This window comes from Phocoena phocoena, chromosome 20 (genome assembly GCF_963924675.1).
Source record: "Phocoena phocoena chromosome 20, mPhoPho1.1, whole genome shotgun sequence".
NCBI classification, from domain to species: domain Eukaryota; kingdom Metazoa; phylum Chordata; class Mammalia; order Artiodactyla; family Phocoenidae; genus Phocoena; species Phocoena phocoena.
Window position 1 is genome coordinate 23,019,554 of NC_089238.1, and position 23,464 is coordinate 23,043,017.

General features: G+C 39.9%; 1 protein-coding gene across 1 annotated transcript; it reads right to left on the reverse strand.

Moving 5' to 3' along the window:
• Positions 1-10,374: 10,374 nt before the first annotated feature.
• On the reverse strand, positions 10,375-23,124 carry DNAJA2 (DnaJ heat shock protein family (Hsp40) member A2). The gene is made up of 9 exons (XM_065898747.1): positions 22,923-23,124; positions 21,229-21,288; positions 20,708-20,931; positions 18,173-18,253; positions 17,799-17,932; positions 15,818-16,014; positions 11,810-11,954; positions 11,562-11,689; positions 10,375-10,991 (listed from the first exon to the last, which is right to left on the reverse strand). The coding sequence occupies exons 1-9, from the start codon at positions 22,998-23,000 to the stop codon at positions 10,800-10,802; spliced, it is 1,239 nt and encodes a 412-aa protein (XP_065754819.1). The 5' UTR covers positions 23,001-23,124; the 3' UTR covers positions 10,375-10,799.
• Between the last annotated feature and the right edge of the window lie 340 nt (positions 23,125-23,464).

Sequence of the window (23,464 nt, forward strand, 5' to 3'; positions counted from 1 at the left end):
GATTTTTAATTGTTTAAATTGTGGCTTTTTAATAATAGTTATTATGTTTATTTGTAAAAAAAAATTAGCAAACACAGATAAGAAAAAATAAGAGAAAATCACTCATGGAAATGCAAATATAATCTGGGTAGTGCAGAAACTGAAGGGTTTATTGTTAATATGTTAGGTGTGATAATGGCATTGTAAACACATAAGAAATGTCATTTTCAAAGATGTATGTTGAATTATATAGGGATAACATTCAATGATGTCTGATATTTGCTTTAAAATACTTCAGGAGAGAGAGGTCTGTTTTTAAAAATAGGTGTGAAATGTTACTGCTCAAAAAAGTAGTGTAAGTTTTAAGATTAAATGGATTTCTTTATTGGAAAAAAAATAGGTGAAGCAAGTGTGGCCAAATATTGATGATAATTAATGAATAGGGGCAATAGATTATAGAGGTTCATTTTATTATTTGACTTTTGTGTATATTTTCATAATAAAAAGCATTTTTAAATACCTGTAACCTTCAAATGCAGAGAAAAATCATTATTTTCAACTTCACGTACATCCTATCAGAACAGTTATGCAGGCATATATTTTAAAAACAGCAACATTGAATGCATTTTCTAGTATATAATTGACATCATGCCATAAAACATCCTTTACAACATTGTTTTTTAACAACTACATACTATGCATTGAATGGATGTAACAAAGTTTAATGGGGGGATGTTCAGGTAATTTTCAATTCCTTACAATCATAATCTTTCAATAAACATTCTTGTATTGCATCTTGTTGCACAGTCATAATTTTCCCAAGATAAAGGACTAGAAAGGTAATTCCCAGATGAAAAAATGTTTAAGCACCAGGGGGAGCTGGTCACCTATCCGATACCCAGAGGCTCTGTGTGTGTGTGTGTGTGTGTGTGTGTGTGTGTGTGTGTTTAAAAGCAAACCCTCGCCCTTGAACTTAGTAGCTGAGCCCATCTCTTGTGTCATATTTCAGCTTTGTGAGATGAAAGTGCAAAACACCTGGGCACACAGCCCCTAAAGAATGCCTGATACTCAGGAACACTTAACAGAGCCCCCAGTCTTTGAAACACTCTTACCAAGACAGAAAACAATGGATTAAATAGACATTATGGACATGTGTCAATGTAGAGATTCTGTGCAGTGGCAGGCAGGATGGGTTCTGGGTGGGTGGGTGGATGTGCACACCAGACTCTAGTCAGGTGTGAACATCCACTGGGCAGGTTTTAGCCTGCAGGTGATTCTCTCTGCTACATTCTCATTTTGTAGGCCGTCTTGTAGTTATTTAGACCCTTTGACTGGCTTTGAGAGCCAGATCAGACTCTTTCACCAGGTTGCAGGGAAGGAAACCAAGATATTTAACAACTGACTTGCCTCAGAGGTTGTCAAGATACTAATTCAGGTGCTGTCCCACAGGCTCTATTCCCTGGTAGATACACATCGCTTTGTCAGAAAGGGTCCTCCAGGGATGACTTCCGAACATTCCAGCTGGTCAAAGATGACAAAGGACAGAGCACAACAGCCAGGAGTGGAGGTAACACACCAACTCCCGGACTCTCCCTGCCCACCCCCTGACAAATGTGGACAATTGATGTTTCTCAAACACACAAAATGCTCTCACCTTCCAGTCCCGAACACTTCTATATGAAAATGCTGGCACTGCCACTGCCCAGGTCATGTCATTTAGGTGAGAATGGCCCCACCTCAGGCTCACAGTTGGACACGGGACCCAGCCTGGTGCCCCTGACCCCAGTGATTGGTTCAAGGATGGCACATGACCAACACCAGGCCAATGGGCACCCCACACAGGATTTGTGCTAGGAGGGTGGAAAAAGAGGTGCTGCTTTTACAGGCTTGCTGACTTGGTTGTATAGCACTGTATTAAAGAGCCTGGGCCTTGGAGTTTGGACTTGAATTGGAATCCTCCCTTCATCACTTATTGGCCATGTGACCTTTCTGAAATTTCTTCATATCTCTGAGATTTGGCTTCCTTACCTATAAACTGGAGCAATAGTAATTTCTACCTTACAGCGTTGTTGTGGGGTTTATGTGATGTAACATATGTAAAACACTAAGTCCTGAGCCTGGCACATGTCAGTCATTCCATGCTGTTGGATGGCTGCTATGACACTGTCCGCACCCTGAGATATAGAAGACAGCAAGCTTCCATCCTGCTAAGCCTCTTAGTCCACAACACTATTGCCCTCTCATCAAAGATATATACATCTGGGCTTCCCTGGTGGCACAGTGGTTGAGAGTCCGCCTGCCAATGCAGGGGACACGGGTTCATGCCCCGGTCCGGGAAGATCCCACATGCCGCGGAGCGGCTGGGCCCGTGAGCCATGGCCGCTGGGCCTGCGCGTCCGGAGCCTGTGCTCCACAACGGGAGAGGCCACAACAGTGAGAGGCCCGTGTATGGCAAAAAACAAATGTAGTCAATAGTCCTCTGTGAGTAAATACAAAGGACAAGGAAACTCTGGACAAACTCTTTGAAGCCAAAGCCGTTCTAAAAATGAGTCAGAGGGTTTCTAAAGGACTGATGGCCAGTGGAGCACTGCTTCTTCATCCTTGGTCTTTGAACTTTCCCACCTCTGAAGGATCAGCTATGGCAAGAGCCTAGCCAGTAATTGAATCTCTCTTTTTTGTTGTTGTTTTGTTTTGATAGCAAGAAATGAAGTATTCAAAGCATAAATTCCTATAGTGGGGCCACTATTGTGGATGTCTCTAGACTGTTGGGATACACAGGGAATATCCAACACTGCCTGTCTTACCTAGGATGATCATTCTGGGTACCTAGCTACTAACTGATGTCTAGGATCAAACAAGAGAGGACTTAGAACCAAAGGAGCTTTAAATAAGACACTCCTGGATCAACGGGATGAAAGGAGAATGGGCTAGGGTATCACCATGTTGTCCTGTCATGCCACTGCCATCCATATTGATAGGTTTCTTTGGAGAGCCTGGTCATCAAGAGCACTGAGAACAAAGGATCAGCTATGCCTTCAAGGAAATGGCCTAACTCTCCTGGTGAGCTCTGTAGAATCCACCTTTTAGATGCCTGAGCCAGGTCGGAACCTCAGAGACTTGAGTCCAGCTGAAACCAATTGCCCATATGAGAAGATCAAGTCACTTCCTTCATTCAATAAATATTTATTTAGGTTCTACTATGTGCCAGTGTTCTTTGCATTAGAAGCTTCACTTTGTAATCTGTGCATTGTGCACAAATGCACAGACATATTTATGAAGATATTATGCATATCGTTGTAATAAGAAATAATTGGAAACATCCCAATATCTATCAATAGAAGAATGAATAATGGTTCATTCAAACAATAGAACTTTGAGATCACTAAAAAGAAGACATAGATATTTATGTATTAGTATGCAAATATGGCAAAGGAATAATAAGACCAAAGAAAAGTTATAAAGTAAGTTGTATCCCATTTTTACACACACAAGAAATTGATAAAAGTGGTTGCCTGTGGGAGGAGGATTAAAGATGGGAAATTTGGTTCTATATGCATTAAAAAAAATCTTGAAGAATAAAGACCAATCTATTTGTATTGATAGTCTCATGAGCATGGGATTTGATGGGGGCAGTGGATTACTCATATTTCCAAGCACATAGTTCTTTAATACTTGATTTTTTTTTTTTTTCCGGTAAGTGGGCCTCTCACTGCCGTGGCCTCTCCCGTTGCGGAGCACAGGCTCCGGACGCGCAGGCCCAGCGGCCACGGCTCACGGGCCCAGCCGCTCTGCGGCATGCAGGATCCTCCCGGACCGGGGCACAAACCCGCGTCCCCTGCATCGGCAGGCGGACTCTCAACCACTGCGCCACCAGGGAAGCCCAATGCTTGGTTTTTTAATGGCTATGTACTGCATTCTTAACAGAAAAAATAATTTGTGGCTCACAAGAGGGGATTAGCTGTTCACACATAGACTATTAAAGTACACCAACTGATTGAAAGTTCTCAACCTATCCCTGCTAAAGAGATTTCTCAGGCCCTTTTCTTCCTATAGCTGAGAAGTCAGGTCTTCTAGCATCTTTAGCTTGACTCATTTGGCCCACTTTGACTAGAGATTTAACTGAAATTTCAGAAATTAAAAACAAGAATTACACTAACAATATTCTCTAGAAGTCTGTGCCAGATTACGTGGGCTCCAGAATTTTATCAAATCCCTTGCAACCGGAGATGACTTAATCACAAGACTTTGGGAGTCTTTATTATTATTATTATTTTGGCTGAGCCACTCGGCTTGCGAGATGTTAGTTCCCTGACAAGGGATCCAACCAGGGCCCTGGCAATGAAAGCACCGAGTCCTAACCACTGGACTGCCAGGGAATTCCCGGGTGTCTTTATTATTAGATTACATGCATCCCTTTGTAATCAAACTCCAGCTATTTATATTAATATAAAATGTGTTTACTTAATGAAATACTATAAAAACTTCCAAGCTAGTAAGCCAGAAAAGGAAGACTAGGTTTATGGATCTAACTTACTAAGTGTGGCATAAGTAAATGGGTTAGCAAGGAAAAGCAAGAAAATGAGTGGGTGTAGCAGCCACTGTGGAAAACAGTATGAAGAGCTCTCAAAAAAATAAAACTATAACTACCATACGTACGATCCAGCAATTCATTTTCCCAAACAAAACGAAAACACTAATTTGAAAAGATGTATGCACGTGTGTTCATTGTAACATTATTTAAAATAGCTAAGATATGGAAGCAACCCAAGTGCCATCAATAGATGAATGGATAAATATATATATATATATATATATAGTGGAATATTAGCCACAAGAAAGAATGAAATCTTGCCATTTGCGAAAACATGGGTGGACCTAGAGGATAATTATGCTAAGTGAAATAAGTCAAAGACAAATAGTATATGATTCCACTTACATGTGGAATCTAAAAAACAAAACAAATGAACAAACATAACTAAACAGATACAGAGTCATAGATATAGAGAACATACAGGTGGTTGCCAAGGGACGAGGGATGGGGGGATGAGAGAAATACATGAGAGAGATTAAGAGGTAATGAACTTTAAGTTACAAAATAAATGAGTACAGGTATGAAATGTACAGTGTGGGGAATACAATCAATAATACTATAATATTTTGTATAATGACACATGACAACTAGATTTATCAAAGGATCATTTTGAAATGTATGGAAATATCAAATCACTATGTTGTGTACCAGGAACTAACATAAAGTTGTAGGTCAATTATAACTCAAAAACTCATAGCCAAAGAGATCAGATTTGTGGTTACCAGAGGCAGAGGTGTGTGTGGGGGGGGATTGGATGAAGACAGTCAAAAGGCACACATTTCCAGTTATAAGTACTAGGGATGTAATGTACAACATAATAAATGTCATTAACACTGCTATATATTATATAAAAGTTTAGGCAGCAAATCCTGAGTTCCCGTTACACATAAAAAGTATATTTTTCTATTTCTTTACTGTTATCTATATGAGATGATGGATGTTCACTAAACTTATTGATAATCATTTCATGATTATGAAAGTCAAATCATTATGCTGTCACACCTTAAACTTATACAGTGCTTTATGTCAATTGTATTTCAATAAAACTGAAAGAAATATTTCTTTATAATAAAATCAGTACTTGGGGCAAAATACCCAAGACTTAATTGATGTAACTGTTGAACAGTAACTTCATGTAGGCTTCCCAAGTAAATTATTAATAACCAAGCAAGGTCTACAATGTCCTACGTACTCCCAGAGCCAGATGACTGCTGTATGTAAAAAACCAGCTACTATACCTCAATGAACACTGAAGGTCATTTCCAGTGTTATACCCTTTGGTTAAAAATTTTATATAAGTAATAAAAGAAATAAATTGGACTTAATGAAAACTAAAAAAACTTTGTGCTTCAAAGGACACTATCAAGAAAGTGAAGACAACCCATGGAATGGGAAAAAATATTTGCAAATCAAATATCTGATAAGGTGGGACTTCCCTGGTGGTCCAGTGGTTAAGAATCCCCCTTCCAATGCAGGAGACGTGGGTCCGATCCCTGGTCAGGGAACTAAGATCCCACATGCTGAGGGGCAACTAAGCCTGAGCACCGCAACTACTGAGCCCACGTGCCACAACTCAGACCCGACACAGCCAAAAATAAACAAATAAATAAATCTGATAAGGGATAAACTGTGGTATAGCCATACAATGGAATCTTTTTCAGCAATAATAAGAAAGGAGCTATCAAGCCACAAAATGACAAGAACGCATCTTTTTTTTTAAGGTTTTTATTTGGACCATTTTTTTTTAACGTCTTTATTGAATTTTTGTTACAATATTGCTTCTGTTGTGTTTTGGCTTTTTGGCCATGAGGCATGTGGAATCCTAGCTCCCCAACCAGGGATTGAACCCACACCCCCTGCATTGGAAGGTGAAGTCTTAACCACTGGACCACCAGGGAAGTCCCCAAGACATGAACACATCTTAAGTGCATATTGCTAAGTGAAAGACTGAAAAGGCTACATACTATATTACTCTATATGAAATTTTGGAAAAGGCAAAACAGTAAGTGCTTGCCACAGAATCAGAAGTGGGAGAGGAGTTGAATAGGTCAAGTTTAGGGGATTTTTTTTTATTGTGTATGACATACTAGTAAATACATGACACTACGCATTTGTCAAGACATTTTGAACTTCACAACACAGAGTGACCCTCAATGTATGCAGATTTTATTTTTGGCCACTCTGCACAGCTTGTGGGATTTTACTTCCCCAACCAGGGATTGAACCTGCGCCCTCAGCAGTGAAAGCATGGAGTCCTAACCACTGGACCACCAGGGAATTCCCTGTACGCAGATTTCAAAAAATCATTTAGGAGGTGTTGGTGGAGTGGTTCCTAGGATAGAATGTAGAATGCAATCACACAATTTAACTATATTACAAACGTATGAAACAATCTCATGGAAGGGGGTAGGGGGAAAGGCTCCTTTCCTAAGTAACTTTGGAAATGGAGTCTGTGAAATTAAAGATAAAAGAAACTATGCTTAGCACTGTACTCCAGTTGATTAGGTTTTTTTTTTCCCATGTGGGTATGGGTTAACAATTCTGATACTACCATACGTGTATACTGGAATTGAACAACTAAGCAAAAAGTTGGCAAATGGTGGGAGCAACGTTTCCCATGTTTCTCCTAAAGTACACACAATGATTCACTCATGCAAGTAAGACCATTAGAAATAACTTTTACACACGTCTTGACAGAGTTTATAATATGCAGCCGTTTCACTGAAATATCAATAACACTGTGACACTGTGACAGAATAAGAAAAATAATTTGGTTTTCATCCCTGGTTCCTGGCAGAGAGCTCCCCAAACCCATGGAACTTCCTGATAGGGGTTAGTGGTGTGTCTTTAAATTTAAAACAAGCCACTTTCAGCTATTCCTGAGTTTATATTAATGAGGGGGGCTGCTTACCAGAGTGAACTAACCATATGGTAAGAAGGTTGGAACTTTCGGTCCCACCCCTAGACCACTGGGAAGAGGAGACCCCGAGACCCTATTCCATTTGGCTGTTCCTGAGTTTTATCTCTTATAATAACCTGGTAATCTAGTAAGAAAAGTGTTCCTGAGTTCTATGAGCCATTCTAGCAAATTACTGAAACCGAGGAGGGGGTTGTGGATACCCTGCATTTATAACCAGTTGGTCGAAAGTACAGGTGACAATCTGGGACTTGTGATTGGTGTCTGAAGACCAGGCAGTCTTATGGGACTGAGCCCTTAACCTGTGGGGTCTAACTCCAGGTAGTATCAAGTGTTATGAGTAGAGAAAACAGGTTTTTCTTTTAAACATCATACTGATACATTCCTGCAACTAGTACTATCAGAATCAACTTTTACATGTTAATACTAATATTACATTGTTCATTCTACAAAATACCTGACTACTATTGCTCAAAATTGTCTAGGTCACCAATCAAAAACAAATAAAATCAGAACTGTTACAGCCAAGAGGAACCTATGCAGATATGACTAAGTGTAAGATGGTGTCCTAGAACAGAAAAAGGTTATAAAGTAAGAAAATCTATTGAATAAAGTATGGGAAAAGGATCTGAAATAGACATTTCTCCAGAAACACACAGATGGCCAGTAAGTACATGAAAAGATGCTTAACATCATTAGTTGTAGGAAATGCAAATCAAAATCACTTCATACCAACTAGGATAGCTATACTAAAAGACAGCAAGTGTTGGCAGTTACATGGAAAAATTGAAACCCTCATACATTGTTGTATTGTAAAATGGTGCAGCCTTTTTGGAAGTTTGGCAGTTCTTCAAAAGATTAAATAGTTACCATGTGACCCAGCAATTCCACTCCTAGGTTTATCCAAAAGAATTTTAAACATGTCCACACACAAATTTGTACATGAATGTTCACAGCAGCATTATTCCAAATGGAAAAAACTCAAATGTCCACCAACTGATGGATGAGTAAACAAACATATGGTATTTCTATACAATGGAATATTATTTTGCCATAAAAATGAAATACCAATACATGCTATGACAGGAATGAACCTTGAAAACATACTAAATGAACACATCACAAACAGCTACATATTGTTATGATTCCATTTTATAGAAAATATCTGAAATAGGCAAATACTTAGAAACTAGAGATTGCAAGTAAATACTAATGGATTTTTCTTTTCTGGTGTGATGAAAATATTCTGGAATCAGTGGTGATGGTTGCAAAACACTGTGAATACACTAAAAACCACTGAATTGCACACTTTTTTTTTTTTTGGCTGCGCAGCTTGCAGAATCTTAGTCCCAGACCACAGATAGAGCCCAGGGCCCCAGCAGTGGATGCAAAGTTCTAACCACTGGACTGCCAGGAAATTCCCTGCACACATTCCTTAAAAAGTAGATTTAATGATATATGAATTGTATTTCAATAAAGCTGTTATAAAAGGTTCTTTGTACTGATGATATATGCTTATTCTCTAGACAGATGCTCTACAACGTAGAGCCAGTAGACTCAGTGAAATAACAGACCTTAACAAGGTTTTATTCCCCTTCCATATGGTTCTCTACTGTAGTCCAAAAACCTGGGTAGAACTGAAAGAAAGACTACACTGAACAGCTCTAATGTTTTATAAAACTTTATTGGAATGGCTACAAACTTTGTATTGCCACTGCATTTCTTACTTAAAGTTGTTGTGGGGAAGTAACCTTGGATACAAAACTACTATGCTGTTCCATCTTGCCCAGGCTGGTTGTAAAATAGTTTTTGTACAATGGAGGTAGAGTGGATAGGGCAATAATTTAAACCTCAAGGCCTTGATTAATGCCAGGACACCTTTTTTTTTTTTCATTCAGGTTCTAGTAGACCTAGAAATAAACTACAAGTACTACAATTAGGCTCAGGGATGGCATAATACATTGAAAATTTTTAGTTTTCGGCTTTCTCCCATTTGTCCTTTTACAAATGTAAAATCTATAAATGATGTCTCTTTTCCCTAAAATTAAAGTGTGTTCTAAAAATACCTACTCTGGGAATGAAAAGGTAGTAGAAGATGAAAGAAGAGCAATACAACATCCTTTTCATAGTAGTTTTACCTGGTTTTTCTCATACCAGCCTAAGAGTCTTACTTTTCTATAAAACAATAGTAATCAATGCTTCCCCCACCCCAATCTCAAATATTCAACTTAATGGACACAAGAGAATCTTTAACTTAACATTTAATGAAAACAGAGCATTTTAACAGGTTCTATGCAGACATGGTTCTAATATTGATTTACTGTTACCTTATTTTTTTAAAAAGGGGGTGAGGTGAGGAAATACAGGCCAGGTTAACCTGGCCCCAGTGCTCAGGATCATAACTTAAGAGTTACATAACTCAGATATCCTTGACTCTACAAAGCATTAATTGAAGCCAATAAAGCCTGTTTCTACCAACATATCAAACTTTCTTTTGTCTTTTGAAACTATAAAATGGGCATGTGCCTGAGGCATAAGCTTCAGGCCAATGGGTTTTTAAGGGCTGTTTAAGAACCAGAACTAAGGGTACATTCTCCAGTTTAAGGATAGATTTTACAGTTCAAAATACTTCTTCCTTCTAAAAATGTGAGACAAAGAGTAATTTACACCAACTGCTTTTTATTATTGAGTTTCAGAAACCTTTCACAAGATGGTAGAAAAAAAAAAAAAAAAAGGAAAGAAAAAAAAGGGAAAAAAGAAGGGCGGGGGGAGAAACCCCAAACTTTACAACCACAGCTCAGCTAATGTTATTTTTTCCATTTTTCCCAGTCAGCTCCAAACCCATTGTGTGCAAAGCCCATTTTTCCATGCATCTAAATGATAGATACAGGCTATGAAATTCTTTATTCTATTTGTAGCAGCTTATGCAGGTGCAGCCAAACACAAAGCTTCAGGACAAATTGTACACAAACTTTACAATGTGGGATTTGAATTTAAAATATGAAACATAAAATCTACACAAAACTGATAAAAATCAAGCACAGATACCAGGACTGAAACTTATAACCCACGTGTGAAAGGGAGTCTTGTTTCCTTTCAAGTGCTTTATTCTGCTACAGAACAGTCGAAATGAAGATGTAAAGCTTTGTGGTTAGTTTAAATTATACACTCTGTAGATACTATACCAATTTTAAAAGTTACACATAGACCAACAGATGTCCATCAGTTCATCTGGGTTGACCAGCTGGATCGCTGAAAACAAACCAGGCAAGTGTGGAAAGAAAATCCACCTGTGCAATTTGTTTGCAGAGTTTACTGATGGGCACATTGCACTCCTGGTCCATGATGGCTACTGCTTTCTTCATCAGAGCTATCATTATAGGCTTCACGCCTCTGACCACCTCCTGAGCCCCGAGTGCTATCAAACTCTTGAAGCTCTACCTCCTCTGTGTCTCCAATAATGTTCGGAACTTCTGGTCTAGATGGCAGAAGATCTTCTAATTCCTTCATTAAAATAAACAAAAATTAGGTTAGCTGGAAGATTATCTTCATCCACTATCAAGTTCCCTTTTGATACAATCCAAGGTATATGTTTGACAGTTAGTCTTTGCACTTTAAGCCAGAGATCACAAATGGATGACCCACAGACTAAATCTGTAGACATCTTTTGTGCAACCCATCTATTGCTTAGAAAACAAAAAACAGAATTAGTTGCTAACATTTAAACACTGGAAAATTTCACACTAGACATGCCTTCCTGCATGAACAACCAGTAGACGCTAAGCTGGGGGGTTGCCCTCTTCAGGTGAGGTATCTGTTCTCCAAGGAGCCCCAATCCTCCCACCACCACCTCACATGCAGTCTGCTTTACTCCTTCACTATTCCCTACTTGGCCCCATAAACTTTTACATCAGGTATCCTCACTTTAAAAACAACCAGGACAGCCCATCAATCACTCAAATTAATAAACTGTGTAATCTAATCTTAGCACCCAAAACAAAGGGAAGGTGACACAGAAACACAACTATTATTAAACTTTAACTCATCTGTTGCCTAAATTTAGAGAACACTTACAGAAAGCTTGTCTGGGTTGATCCAGTTGTTTTCAGGAAACTGCACATCAAATTTTATGTAAAGATCACCTTTTTCAAAGGGATTACGATACTGTGGCATTCCTTCACCTCGAACTACACGGACACATCCTATTATTGGAGTAAATAAAGGGGAAAATATTAAGAATTTTACCCAAGAAGGTGCACAACTATTTTTTTGAGTCACCTACTGCAGAAAGAATCTTGGATCAGGCAAAAATCAAGATTTACCTGGCTCAATTACTTTGCCAGGGGGGTATTTCACCACAATCTGACGTCCATCAAGGTGCTTAAATGTGAACTGAAATCCACATAGAGCTTCAACAAGTCCTATCTTATATGTCATGTGCAAATCATTTCCGTCTCTCTGGAACACCTACAAATAAAGCACACCAGAAACATCTTTTTAAAAAATTATGGAGGCATACTCTGTTGTTCTGTGCTCCTTGAATCAATTTCAAAACCTTAGTTCTACCATTTACTGCAAAAGCCAAACTGCCACCATCCCTAGGTTTCCTAAACTTATATAAGGAAACCTAGCTATTCTCAAGTAATATACTAAAAACTACTATCACGAAAGAATTGGAATTGGGGAAACAATGACTCATAAGGTACAAACAGAAAACAGAACCAGGTATATTTTACAATTATGGACCATTTCGAAACACTGCCTGTGAGTGAAAAGGTGTACAAGGCCCAGTGGGATTCTGGAGAACAGGTTCACTTCGAGTTTCCTCCAGATGTGATTCTAACAGGGAAAGGTGAAGGCCCAAGTTCAACTAAAAAAGCTCAACCAGTAATGCTCAGCCAGTAAAGGGGCTCAAACCCCATGCTTCATACAAATACAAACAAATTTTACCTCACCTAAAATTCAAAACTTGCTTAGGTGAATGTAAAACGAATGCTAAAGTTGGCTTATTATTACACCATAAGCCTATGGACTAGGTAACGCAAAGGTTATTCAATAAACATTAAAAAATGAGCGCTCAATGTGTAGGGAAAAATACATCCAATTTCACACATGCCCAACTTATAACATTTGCTTATTAGAATTCACAAATATCTACAGTTAACTTTTGAAATTTAAGCTGAAATAAAATTAACTGCAGTGAAAGGTCACCTAATTTTTTTTCAATACAATAGCTCTCTCTTCTAAAGAATAATCCTGGCTGGTTCAGTCAGAGAAGAGAGGAAATCTGAAAGATATCCTCTTTTCCTAAATTATCCTCCTAAATTTACCTATGAAGAAAAGTTAATCTCAAACCATTATCTTGACCAGTGGTCCTGGACCAGCAGCCTCAGCAGCACCAGTAAACTGGTTAGGAATGCACATTCTTGGGCTTCATCCCATAACCACTGCATCAGAATCTATGAAGGTGAGGACCTGCAATCTGTAGTTTTAATAAACCCTCCAGGGGATTCTAATGTATGCTAAAGTTTGAGAACCACTGAATGTATATTTCCTATGAGAGTTTACTCAGGTGTTTCTCACAATGGGTGGAAAAATTAACTTCAATACGGTTTCTTTCATGCAGCACTTTTCAATGCTTTTGCAAGTTCATAAAATGAAAGTGTTTCTGAACATATCATTACATTACTGTTCCAAAAACTATCTTTAACCAAATATCCTTTGGTTAAAGCTATATTAGCAGTAGGGAGTGGACTTCCCTGGTGGTCCAGTGGTTAATACTCCGCATTCCCAATGCAAGGGACACGGGTTCCATCCCTGGTTGGGGAAGTTCCACATGCTGCACAGTGCGACCAAATAAATAAATTAAAAAAAAAAAAAAAGAAGTAGGAAGCATGAAGGGATACTATGTTCTTGTATAGGAGAGCTCAACTTAAAGTAATTCCAATAAAAAATGGTATTAGGGTTTTTTTTGAGGGGGGCAGGGGACCAGCAGGAAGGGTGGTTATATTAGACAATTTGATGCTAAAATTCAAACAGAGAATAAAAAGGCAAGAATGGCCAGGAAATTTTTGAAAAACCAGACTAATGAGAAATTACCAAGAACCAGACAGTAAAACACATAAAAGCTGTAATAATTTCTGAAAAATAAAAATATAGAGTATAGAAGAGAGACTAACATCACCAGATCTTACCCACCACTGTGGCTCTTTGCTGTACAAATGCACCATGATAGCAAGATTACCAAAATACACACACACCAGTACTGAAAGATGACACACATGCATACACAGCACTCTCAAAGCTGAATTGTTTTTTGATCAGAAGATTTACACTGTTTCAGCTACAGTACCCACCCTGATCTCATGGCCTCACAATTCCTTCAGCACAAGTGTTGAGTTTTTTTAAAAAAGAAAGCCCCAAACAACAAACAAGTATGTTCATGAACTAGTCAAACTAATCAATTTTTCTTAAGAAGGTTAAGAATATTCTCAGTGGTATAAACGAAACAAGGTACCTAAATCTCATTTTGGGCTCAAATTTACTTTACCGGTCACAATAAAACCAAGAAGGAACAATCTTTGACCTCTTACTAGATGAACTTCCATTCTAACCTTTATCATCTTCTACTTTCTACTTTAGACAACCAGTAACATCTGCTGTCTGTTGGAAATTCCACGCAATTCCACTGCTGCCAATAATTTTGGAGGTGATTTACTTCCAAATGCCTCCTCCTCACAGCCCCAAGAAAGAAGAGCAGCTTATTCATTATCTCATTTGATTCTACACTATCTTTCTGAGGGATGACTTTTTTTTTTTTTAGTATGCAAAGCCAAGCCCAGGGAAGCTAAAGCTAATAAATGGGAGCCAGAACTTAAGTCCCTTGTCTCCAAGGTCAGTGATTTCTATTTTTTAAAATCCCAAATTCTTACAGAATATTTTAATCCATAACACTCTAAGGCAGAATTCTAGAAATTACTCCTTAAAAAATACAACAACAAAAGCAATCTAGGGACCCTTGCCACTGGTAGGTTTGGCAATATTCACAAAAGGCCAAGATATATAGCAATTTACAGCTTTGCTGAGGCAATAAATTCGACTAGTATACCTTGAGAAAGGCTTGTCTAGGAGAGCAAGCCACAATCTAATGAGGGAATGAATCAAGTCAAATTCCCAGAATCTGCATCTCAATATGGCTTTAATCTCTATTGGATTCTTGAAGTGATTTTTAAAATTTACTTCATTTGTAGAAATCACCATCAAATGGGAGAAAATTTTAGTGTGAACTAAAAAAGGTGGCTGACTTGTAATCTAAATAGTTCCAAAGAAACTCAAAATGGCAATGCGATCAAGTACAAAGCCAGAATCCTGTCAAATGCTTCTATATCCAAGAATTTAGGGGACTTCCCTGGTGGCCCAGTGGTTAAGACTTCATCTTCCAATGCAGGGGTTGCGGGTTCAATCCCTGGTTGGGGAGCTAAGATCCCACATGCCTCGTGGCCAAAGAAACCAAAACATAAAACAGAAGCAATATTGTAACAAATTCAACAAAGACTTTAAAAATGGTCCAAATCAAAAAACAAACAAAAAACTTAAAATATACTCCATCACACATTTAAAAAATACAGATACAATGGTATAATCAAAATAACATATACCAGGCCACATCATCAGCCCAGTACATTTTGCCATGTACATTAATGGATACAATACAGAGTCAATGAGCAATTTAAAAATAGGGTGTTCCCTGGCAGTCCAGTGGTTAGGACTCGGTGCTTTCACTGCCATGGGTTCGGGTTCAATCCCTGGCTGGGGAACTAAGATCCCACAAGCTGCGCAGCTCGGCCAAAAAAAAAAAATTTTTTTAATAAAATGTTTTTAAAACTGCAGAACCTTTTCTTTCAAGAAAGCTCACATAGATACCCAATATGTAAAACAAGTCAACAGAGCAGTACTGAGGACTGAAGCCCTCACCAACCATCCAAGGAGTTTCACAGTGAAACCTAGGCTGCCTAGATTATCTGGTCCAAGGCCCTTATTTTCATAAATAAGGAAACTGAGGTACAGACACAACAGGATTACTTAAGGTTATACTGCCAGTCAATGGCAGAGCTGGGACCAAGACCAACTCCTTCTACAGTGCTTCTGACAGCACCTGTCTTGTTGGTCTACTAAAGAAGTCAGTTCTTATGAACTCAGCCTAAGGACTTAACAACTTCATCTATGTTCAGTGTTGCTTCAGGAAACTCAAACTGATCTAACCTATATCTTGCATACAAGACCCATTTCTGGTCTTCTGAGGCAAAAATAAAAAACAAAAAGGAAATTACCTCATGTTCTTTTTCTTGTAGCAAAAGAACAATGTCTCCTGGTTCCACTCCTGGGGCCTGGTCTGCTTCCCCAGTAAATGTAATTCTCTGTCCATGTTTCATGCCTTTGTCTACGTGGACTTCAAGAATCTTGACTTCTTTAATCACCTTCTTCCCTTCACATTTTTTACAGCGGTCCTTTTCATTAATTACCTCCCCTGGAAAAAGAGGTCATTCAAACTTCCAGCAAGGGTACTATACCACACTCTTAAGTAAGATAGGTCTTGATAATGCCTTTATTCACTAAATAAATTTCCTGAATGTCTTTAAACTGCTACCTGAACTTCTGATTGAAATATCATTCTTAATAACAAAAACTCACATCTTACTGCAGGCTACCTAAAGGACCCAGCTACCTAGTCTCCTCTACTCCAGAGTATAAAGCATCTTAAACAATATTTTCTTAACTCCTGACTCTACTTCCTAAGTTAAAACAAAGCCTAATGATCAAGCAAACAAAATGGGTGGTCGGATGCTGGAACTTCTACAACTGCTTTTTCATTTTTTTGTCTTAGTTTCATTTAAATTTAACAATGGAGAGAGACAACCCAAATAAAGATTTAAACATCCTTTATAACTCTAACAGTTTTTTTCTTCTATGTATTCTTCTGAAATATTTGATCAGTGCTATAATAAAATAAAACCAAAGCTGTACATAGTATACTGTGAAAAAAAAATACCATCAATTTCTGACGGCTGACTAGTGGCACACTTTAATGCTCAGATGATATGTGTAAGTGACTTCAGGAACACTACTTCTGCAAAGTATGTTCTGCAAAGCACCAGTTCCTTAAAATGGTAATGGCACATGGGAAAAGATTTGTCACTTCTGATTTCTTGAGAGTGGGAATTGTTAGCAACTTTAATAAGGTAAAATGCCCTGAGACGCTCCAGGAGGGGAATATGATATGCAGCTTCTCCAAATTATCTTGTCTCTTCCAGAAGCAATTTGGAAAAGGATGTTCTAGAACTGCCCAATGTGGTAGCCACTAGCCAATGTGGCTATTTAATTTAAAAATAATTAAAATTAAAAGTTCAGGGCTTCCCTGGTGGCGAAGTGGTTTAGAGTCCGCCTGCTGATGCAGGGGACACAGGTTCGTGCCCCAGTCCGGGAAGATCCCACATGCCGTGGAGCGGCTGGGCCCATGAGCCATGGCTGCTGAGCCTGCGCGTCCGGAGCCTGTGCTCCGCAATGGGAGAGGCCACAACAGTGAGAGGCCCGCGTACCACAAAAAAAAAAAAAAAGTTCAGTTCCTCAGTCATACACAGGTGGCTAGTGGCTACTATACTAGACATTATATACACAGAACTTTCCCATCATCACAGAAAAATTCTTTTGGATAGCACTGCTCTAGAACAAGGGCTGGCAGACTAAGGCTCACAGGACAAAACGGGCATGCCCTTGTTTCTATAAGTAATGTTTATCTAGAAGACAGTCATGCCCACTTGTTTACATATTGTCTGTGGCTATAAAAGTGCTAAAAGGGCAGAAGTGAATAGCAGTTTCAGAAAACATTCGCCCAGAAAGCCTAAAATATTTACTTCTGTAAAAAGAGCTTCAATTGCAATAATCTATCCTCTAAAGCTAACTAAAGCTTACAGTAAAATTCTCCGCTTATCAGAATGAGAACTGAACAATTTGCTCTCTCGCTTTTACCAAATGTAACTTTTTAAAATATAAAGGGACAAAAAACTTTGCCCCATCTTTTTGGAATGAAAAAAGACTAACATTTCACTCAACATAATATAAGTTTACTGTTTATCTGTGTTCACTAGGCCTATGCATAAGGAAATATTATTTTTACATTTCTCTTTCAGAACCCTCTGTATCTTTAATAAGATGAATACAAACACACGTTGAAAAAGAAGAACTGTAAGCCTCTCCAACTTCTGCATTCCCAATCCATCCAACATAAAAGCAGAGAAACACTGGCATGCATACCTTCTCCATTACAGTCAGAACACACAGACTGCATCTGTTGTACCATTCCTGGAGCCAGCTGTCTGATCATGATGCGTACACCTCGACCCCGACAAGCACTACACTTCTGAACAGCTCCAGACTTTCCACCTTGGCTAAAGCAAGCAAAAGTATAAATTAGAATATTCCCCCTAGGCCATGACAAATAGGAATTGTGCTTTTCACCTTCATCTTCAACGCCCAATGACTGGTATTTAAAGACTTTCAGAGGTATCAGAAAGTGTTCTGGGTTGGGTAGTCAGTTTGAAGTCATGAACAATTTTTATCTGATATGGACTCAATGTGCCACTGAAAGAATAGATGAAATTCATTTCATAACCAGAAAACACACTTACCCACTGCATGCGCTACAGAGTACATTCTTGCTAAGTTGTAGTTTGGTTGTCTTGCCATTATACAGATCTTCTAAAGATACTCTGGGGAGAAAAGTATTAGGTTCAAATTTTGCCAAGTTCTCTTAAATTCAAGATTAAACGATAGCTGATATAGCAAATTCCACTATAACCTTTTAAACAAAGAATTCAAGAACATCTTACATAAATCAACTGAGTGAGATTTTATTTTGTAGCTCAAATTGTTTATGGCTATAAACAATATATGTATTGCTGAAAGCAAGAACTTAAAGGATCAGGCCAATAATTTACTGTGCTGCATTTCCTGATAAAGCTGATAACTGCACAAACTCAAAACATCACACCTTCTTCTGGGCTCAAGGAAGACCTCCACCTAATCCAACCCCCTGAATGAGGTAAAATTATTATCCTCATGTTACAGGACAAAACTGAGGCACAGAGAAGTAACTTGCCCAAGATCACATAGGCAGTCTGGCTCCAGAGTCCAGGCTCTACTATAAGGCTCTGTCCCCTTCAAGGACAATTCAAAAACGCTACAAAGTTACATTACAATTTACGGGAGGCAATTAGATTGCATATGTCTTAAAAAAAAAAATTGGCCTTATCTAGAGTGTGAAAGATGAGAAGAATAGGTTTCCAAGAGAGAGCCTACAACAAGTTTTAGATGTCTGAAAAACACAGTGAATTATAAGCAAAACTTGAACAACTTTTGCAAAAATTTCGAAGGGGTCTATGACCCCAAAATGGCCAAGTTAAAAAGCCTATTAAAAATCCCAACTGATAAAACCCAACTCGTCTTTATTCATACAGCATATCTGAACTGCAGGACCATTCATTTCCAAATAAACATCAAAAAAAAATTCTATATAAATCAAAAGTCTCTAAAATATTATTTACAATTTGCAAGCAATGCATTTAATTTGGTTTTACCCTTCTCATGGTGTTTTTAAATCTCCTTTAATGGTAAAGGTTTACTTTAAAATAGAGGAACAGGGCTTCCCTGGTGGCGCAGTGGTTGGGAGTCTGCCTGCTGATGCAGGGGACACGGGTTCAAGCCCCGGTCGGGGAAGATCCCACGTGCCGCGGAGCAGCTGGGCCCGTGAGCCATGGCCACTGAGCCTGCGCGTCCGGAGCCTGGCACAGCGGGGGAGGCCACAGCAGTGAGAGGCCCGCGTACCGCAAAAAAAAAATAGAGGAACAAAAGAAGTTAAATGTGCTTTGCAAAGCACCTATACTATTTTGTGGCATTCAAACTTTCTCAAAATTGTTATCTTTTATACATTCTAGACAGTATAATAAAACATTTATGGTCAAAACACTACCAGCACTTCCAAACAACGGCATATCTAGACCTTAGACCGAAGCACTTGGTTCCATCAGGCTTTAACCTCCTCCTAAGAACCTTTAACCAACCATTTACATGATAGGTAGGTCTTCTTCCCCTAACATATTAAACTGCAATTAGTATGCAACACTGCTGTGTAAGAGGCCAGAAAAATCTTCACTTCAACAAACATGGCAAAAGAAGGAAAAATGTGGGTAATGGTCTAGTGAAGCTGGCACTCTCCACCAGTGGGGCTAAACTGGCACAATCCTCTACAAGGCAATTTAGTTATATTTATCAGCCTCAAAACACTGATGCCTGCCCAGGAATCTCTGCCAAGGAGAGACAAAGCTGTATATAAAGATACTCACAGCAGCACTATTTATGATAGGAAAAAACTGGTAACATCCTATAGAAAAGGGAATGATTAAATAAATGATGGAATGGAATATTATAAAGCCACCCAAAATGAAATATTGTAATAACAGGAAAATTTTAACAAATTACACTTTACTTCCTCTTACCTACTCAAATGTATAAACTAGATACTATGAAATATTTCAAATAAACACTTGAACTTCAGTCTCTGGCATTTGCTAGTATAACCATTATTAGTCCATGAAAAGTTAACGGGACAAAAGATCTCACAAATTTTGCACAGTAAAATAGTTATTTTCATATTGGGTTCACAGTCTAAGATCAAGGTCAGGTACCATTCATATGTTGGTAGGTTAATGTCAGGCTTGAAGCCAGCAAGCTCAGTGGAGATCAATTTAGGACAGTTCAGACTGAGAAACAAGTAATGAGTTACTGTAACATGTTAACAAACTAGCCAGATGGTCACTCAATTTGTAAGTTTTTAAATAAAAAGTAACTCAGGAGGTCTAAATACTTCAAAGAAAAGAATCTTCATAATTGAAAATTTAAAAACAAGCAGCCTCAGAAGCATATACCAAATCAATCTTCCTACTCTGTAAAAACACCAACCATCCTTTAAGATCTGTTAGCAAAATACCAACATTCAGGTTATTAAATTCAACTTAGTCACCCAATGAGGACAGCATGGTAAATGGAAGATATTTTTTTTTCTGATGGACAGAGTATTTTTTGATGCCTCTTCTCTCTTTTACTGAGTACTTCTACTTGAAAAAAAGTATTTAGCATTTTTTTTAAAAAAGAAAAAAGATATTCACTTGAGTGGATGCATCATGTCTTCTCCTCTTCTTCTGCCATTTCGACTTCTGCTCTGATTGCCCATGAAGCCGAATAATCCCCCACCAAAAATGTGAGAGAAAATATCATCCATGCCACCACCTCCGCCGCTACCTTCCCGAAGACCTTGTTCTCCATATCTGTCATATAGTTCACGCTTCTCAGGATTTGATAGTACTTCATATGCAAAACTTATTTCTTTGAACTATAAAGAAAAAGTAAAACAATTGGATTTACAAATAAAAAGCTATAGGAATCTAGAATTCATTTAATTCTAAAAGAAAAGTTACAAGTTACCTTTGGTTTGATTCTGGTCCTATTTACCACCTACCACTGCCCCGAATGTTAGTATTCCCATTGTAAAACCAAAATACTCTTAACATAAAACTTTAGCACTATGGGAATAAATGGACTTTTCTTACAACATTCCCTTTTTTTCCCAAGAAGGGTGATTTAAGTTTAAAACAGAAATCTCAGGGGAAAAAAGTCTCAAATAACTTACTTTGTCACCAGCATTTGGATTCTTATCGGGATGGTATTCCTTGGCTAACTTTCTGTATGCCTTCAATAAAAGATTTTTAAAAAAAAGGTTATATATAAAGACCAGTTTAAAGATTTGTGAGTACTAACGTAACATCCAATTTTCTGAGAAGCAATGTTCTAAAACCATAACCTCCCAAAATATCCTTTATTCATTGGCATTGTTGGGCATATTCCATCTTAATACTGTTTTCTCACTAATAACAAAGCAGACAGTAGTTATACTTGAAAACAAGTTATACTAAAGCCAGATACAAACAATGAAACAAAGCCACAGAGAAAAACAAAATACTGAAAAATCCCCTATTTTCACTATTGTCAAATGTCTTTGATGGCCCGTAAGCAGACCAAGACGACTCCAATTAACTCTAAAGAGAAATGACTGTTAAGCTCTACAGCCTGCAAAAACACTATTATTAAAATTAAGCTAAGCGAAGAGATATGGGAACATATGTATAATTGATTCACTCTGTTATAAAGCAGAAAGTAACACACCATTGTAAAGCAATTATACTCCAATAAAGATGTTAAACAATAATTAAGCTAAGGTAAGAATCTGGCTCACGATGGCTCCTCTAATTGTAGCATCAGGAAAAAGCCAAGACAAGCTCCTAGGTCATGGTTTATTTTCATACGGTGGATTGATTGGGGTCTTAACTGGAGTGACCTCGGTCTTAGTGAAGCTGCATACATTTGGGTGGCTGAGATATAAAGCACTTAAGCGTTCATTCACAGACACCTGAATTATGTAACACAGAATAGCATTTCCGGTAAGGTAACAGGAAGTGCTTTTACTCTCAACTGCACCCGTCCCACTGCCTAAGGAGCATTCTCATTTTTCTAAGCTTACAAATTCGAATACTCTAAGCCCCGTGAAGATGCTGTGGGGCTTAATCAAATGCCTCAAATGCTTTGAAATCCTGAGATAAAAGATTCGCAGCAATGCAAACAGCGATAATGAGGCCTTCTATTTATTTTTAGTCAGCGTACGCTCAGGTGTTTGGCTGGGACCCACAGCTTTTTCCTGAAACGAGCACATAACATTTGGGTTACCTGCCCACAGAACAAAGCACCCAGACACAGACCCACGCCACCTCCGGGTCAAGGGGCGAGGGAGGAAGAGGGGGAGAAGCTCCGCGGCCGCGGCTCCCAGGAAACATCCCTAAGTCCCCACAGGCACCCGGCGGGGGCGGCCTCGACCCTCCGCCAGGCCCCAGACCAGCCCCGACGCGTCTCGGGCGCCGACGTCCGCGGCGCGGTCAACTCCTCTCCCGGGGCCGGGATGCGCTGGGCGTCTCGGTCCAACCCGTTTTTCCAGGGTGGTGACCTCGGCGCGGGGAGGGCCGGGCAGGCAGCTGCCTCCCGAGAGCGCCAGGCCTCCGGCGCCCGCCGGGGGAGGGAGGAAGGAAGCGTTTTCGTCGTGTTTGCTCAGGGGTGGGTTTTATTTGCTGCATCTGTAGGCGGGCGGGCGGGGCCGGCGGCCCAAGGTCAGCCGAGGCTGGAGTGTGCGGCCCGCGGCGGGCCGGTCTCGCCGCCGGCCCCCAGCCTGGGCCCGCCGCCGCCGGCTAGCGGGCCGCCCCACAGCGCGGCCTGGCAGTCCCAGCCGCTCAGGCCTGCGCCCCTCACACCCTGCCCGGGCGGCCCGCTCCCCAATACCTTCTTCAGCTCGTTCTCGCTGGCACCGGGCGGGACGCCCAGGATGTCGTACAGCTTCGTGTCGGCCACGTTCGCCATGGCGGCCGGCCTGGCAGCGCTCAGGGAGGAAGGCGGCGGAGCAGGCGGAGCGGAGCCGGGCCCACGGCAGCGGCGGCAGCGGCAGCGCAGGCCGAGCGAAACAGCGAGGGGGAGGCGGGGGCGGGGCCGACCTTTGAACCGACGCACGGCGCGCCGTGACGTTGCTTCTCGGAGCCCGCCTCGAGCGCTTGGCTGAGGTGATGGCGGCGTCTCGGGCGGTGAGGAAGTGGGTGAGGTGGTCTACTGCCTTGAGGCTCTGGGCTGCTGGGCGAAGTCCAGCGTAGAAACCGGGATAACTAAGTCTGCACGCTACCCTCCGTGACACCAACTCTCTCCAGAGGCGTTTAGGGGGGTTCTGAAAGGATGAAGAGGCCGATGCGGCGCACAGCATCGGTCCGCTTCGAGTCCAGCGGGAGAGAAAGGCGGTCCGGGCTCGCGGAGGTAGTCCTCAGAATCCCAGCTGC

Bases quoted from the DNA above. Each gene is read 5' to 3' on its own strand.
- DNAJA2 (XM_065898747.1), bottom strand. From the start codon at position 23,000: ATGGCGAACGTGGCCGACACGAAGCTGTACGACATCCTGGGCGTCCCG. The intron at 16,015-17,798 runs GTATGCATGCCA...CTCTTTTTCCAG, and splicing joins TTCTGACTGTAATGGAGAAG to GGGAGGTAATTAATGAAAAG. The intron at 10,992-11,561 runs GTAAGTGTTCTC...ATTTTAATGAAG, and splicing joins TCAACCCAGACAAGCTTTCT to GAATTAGAAGATCTTCTGCC.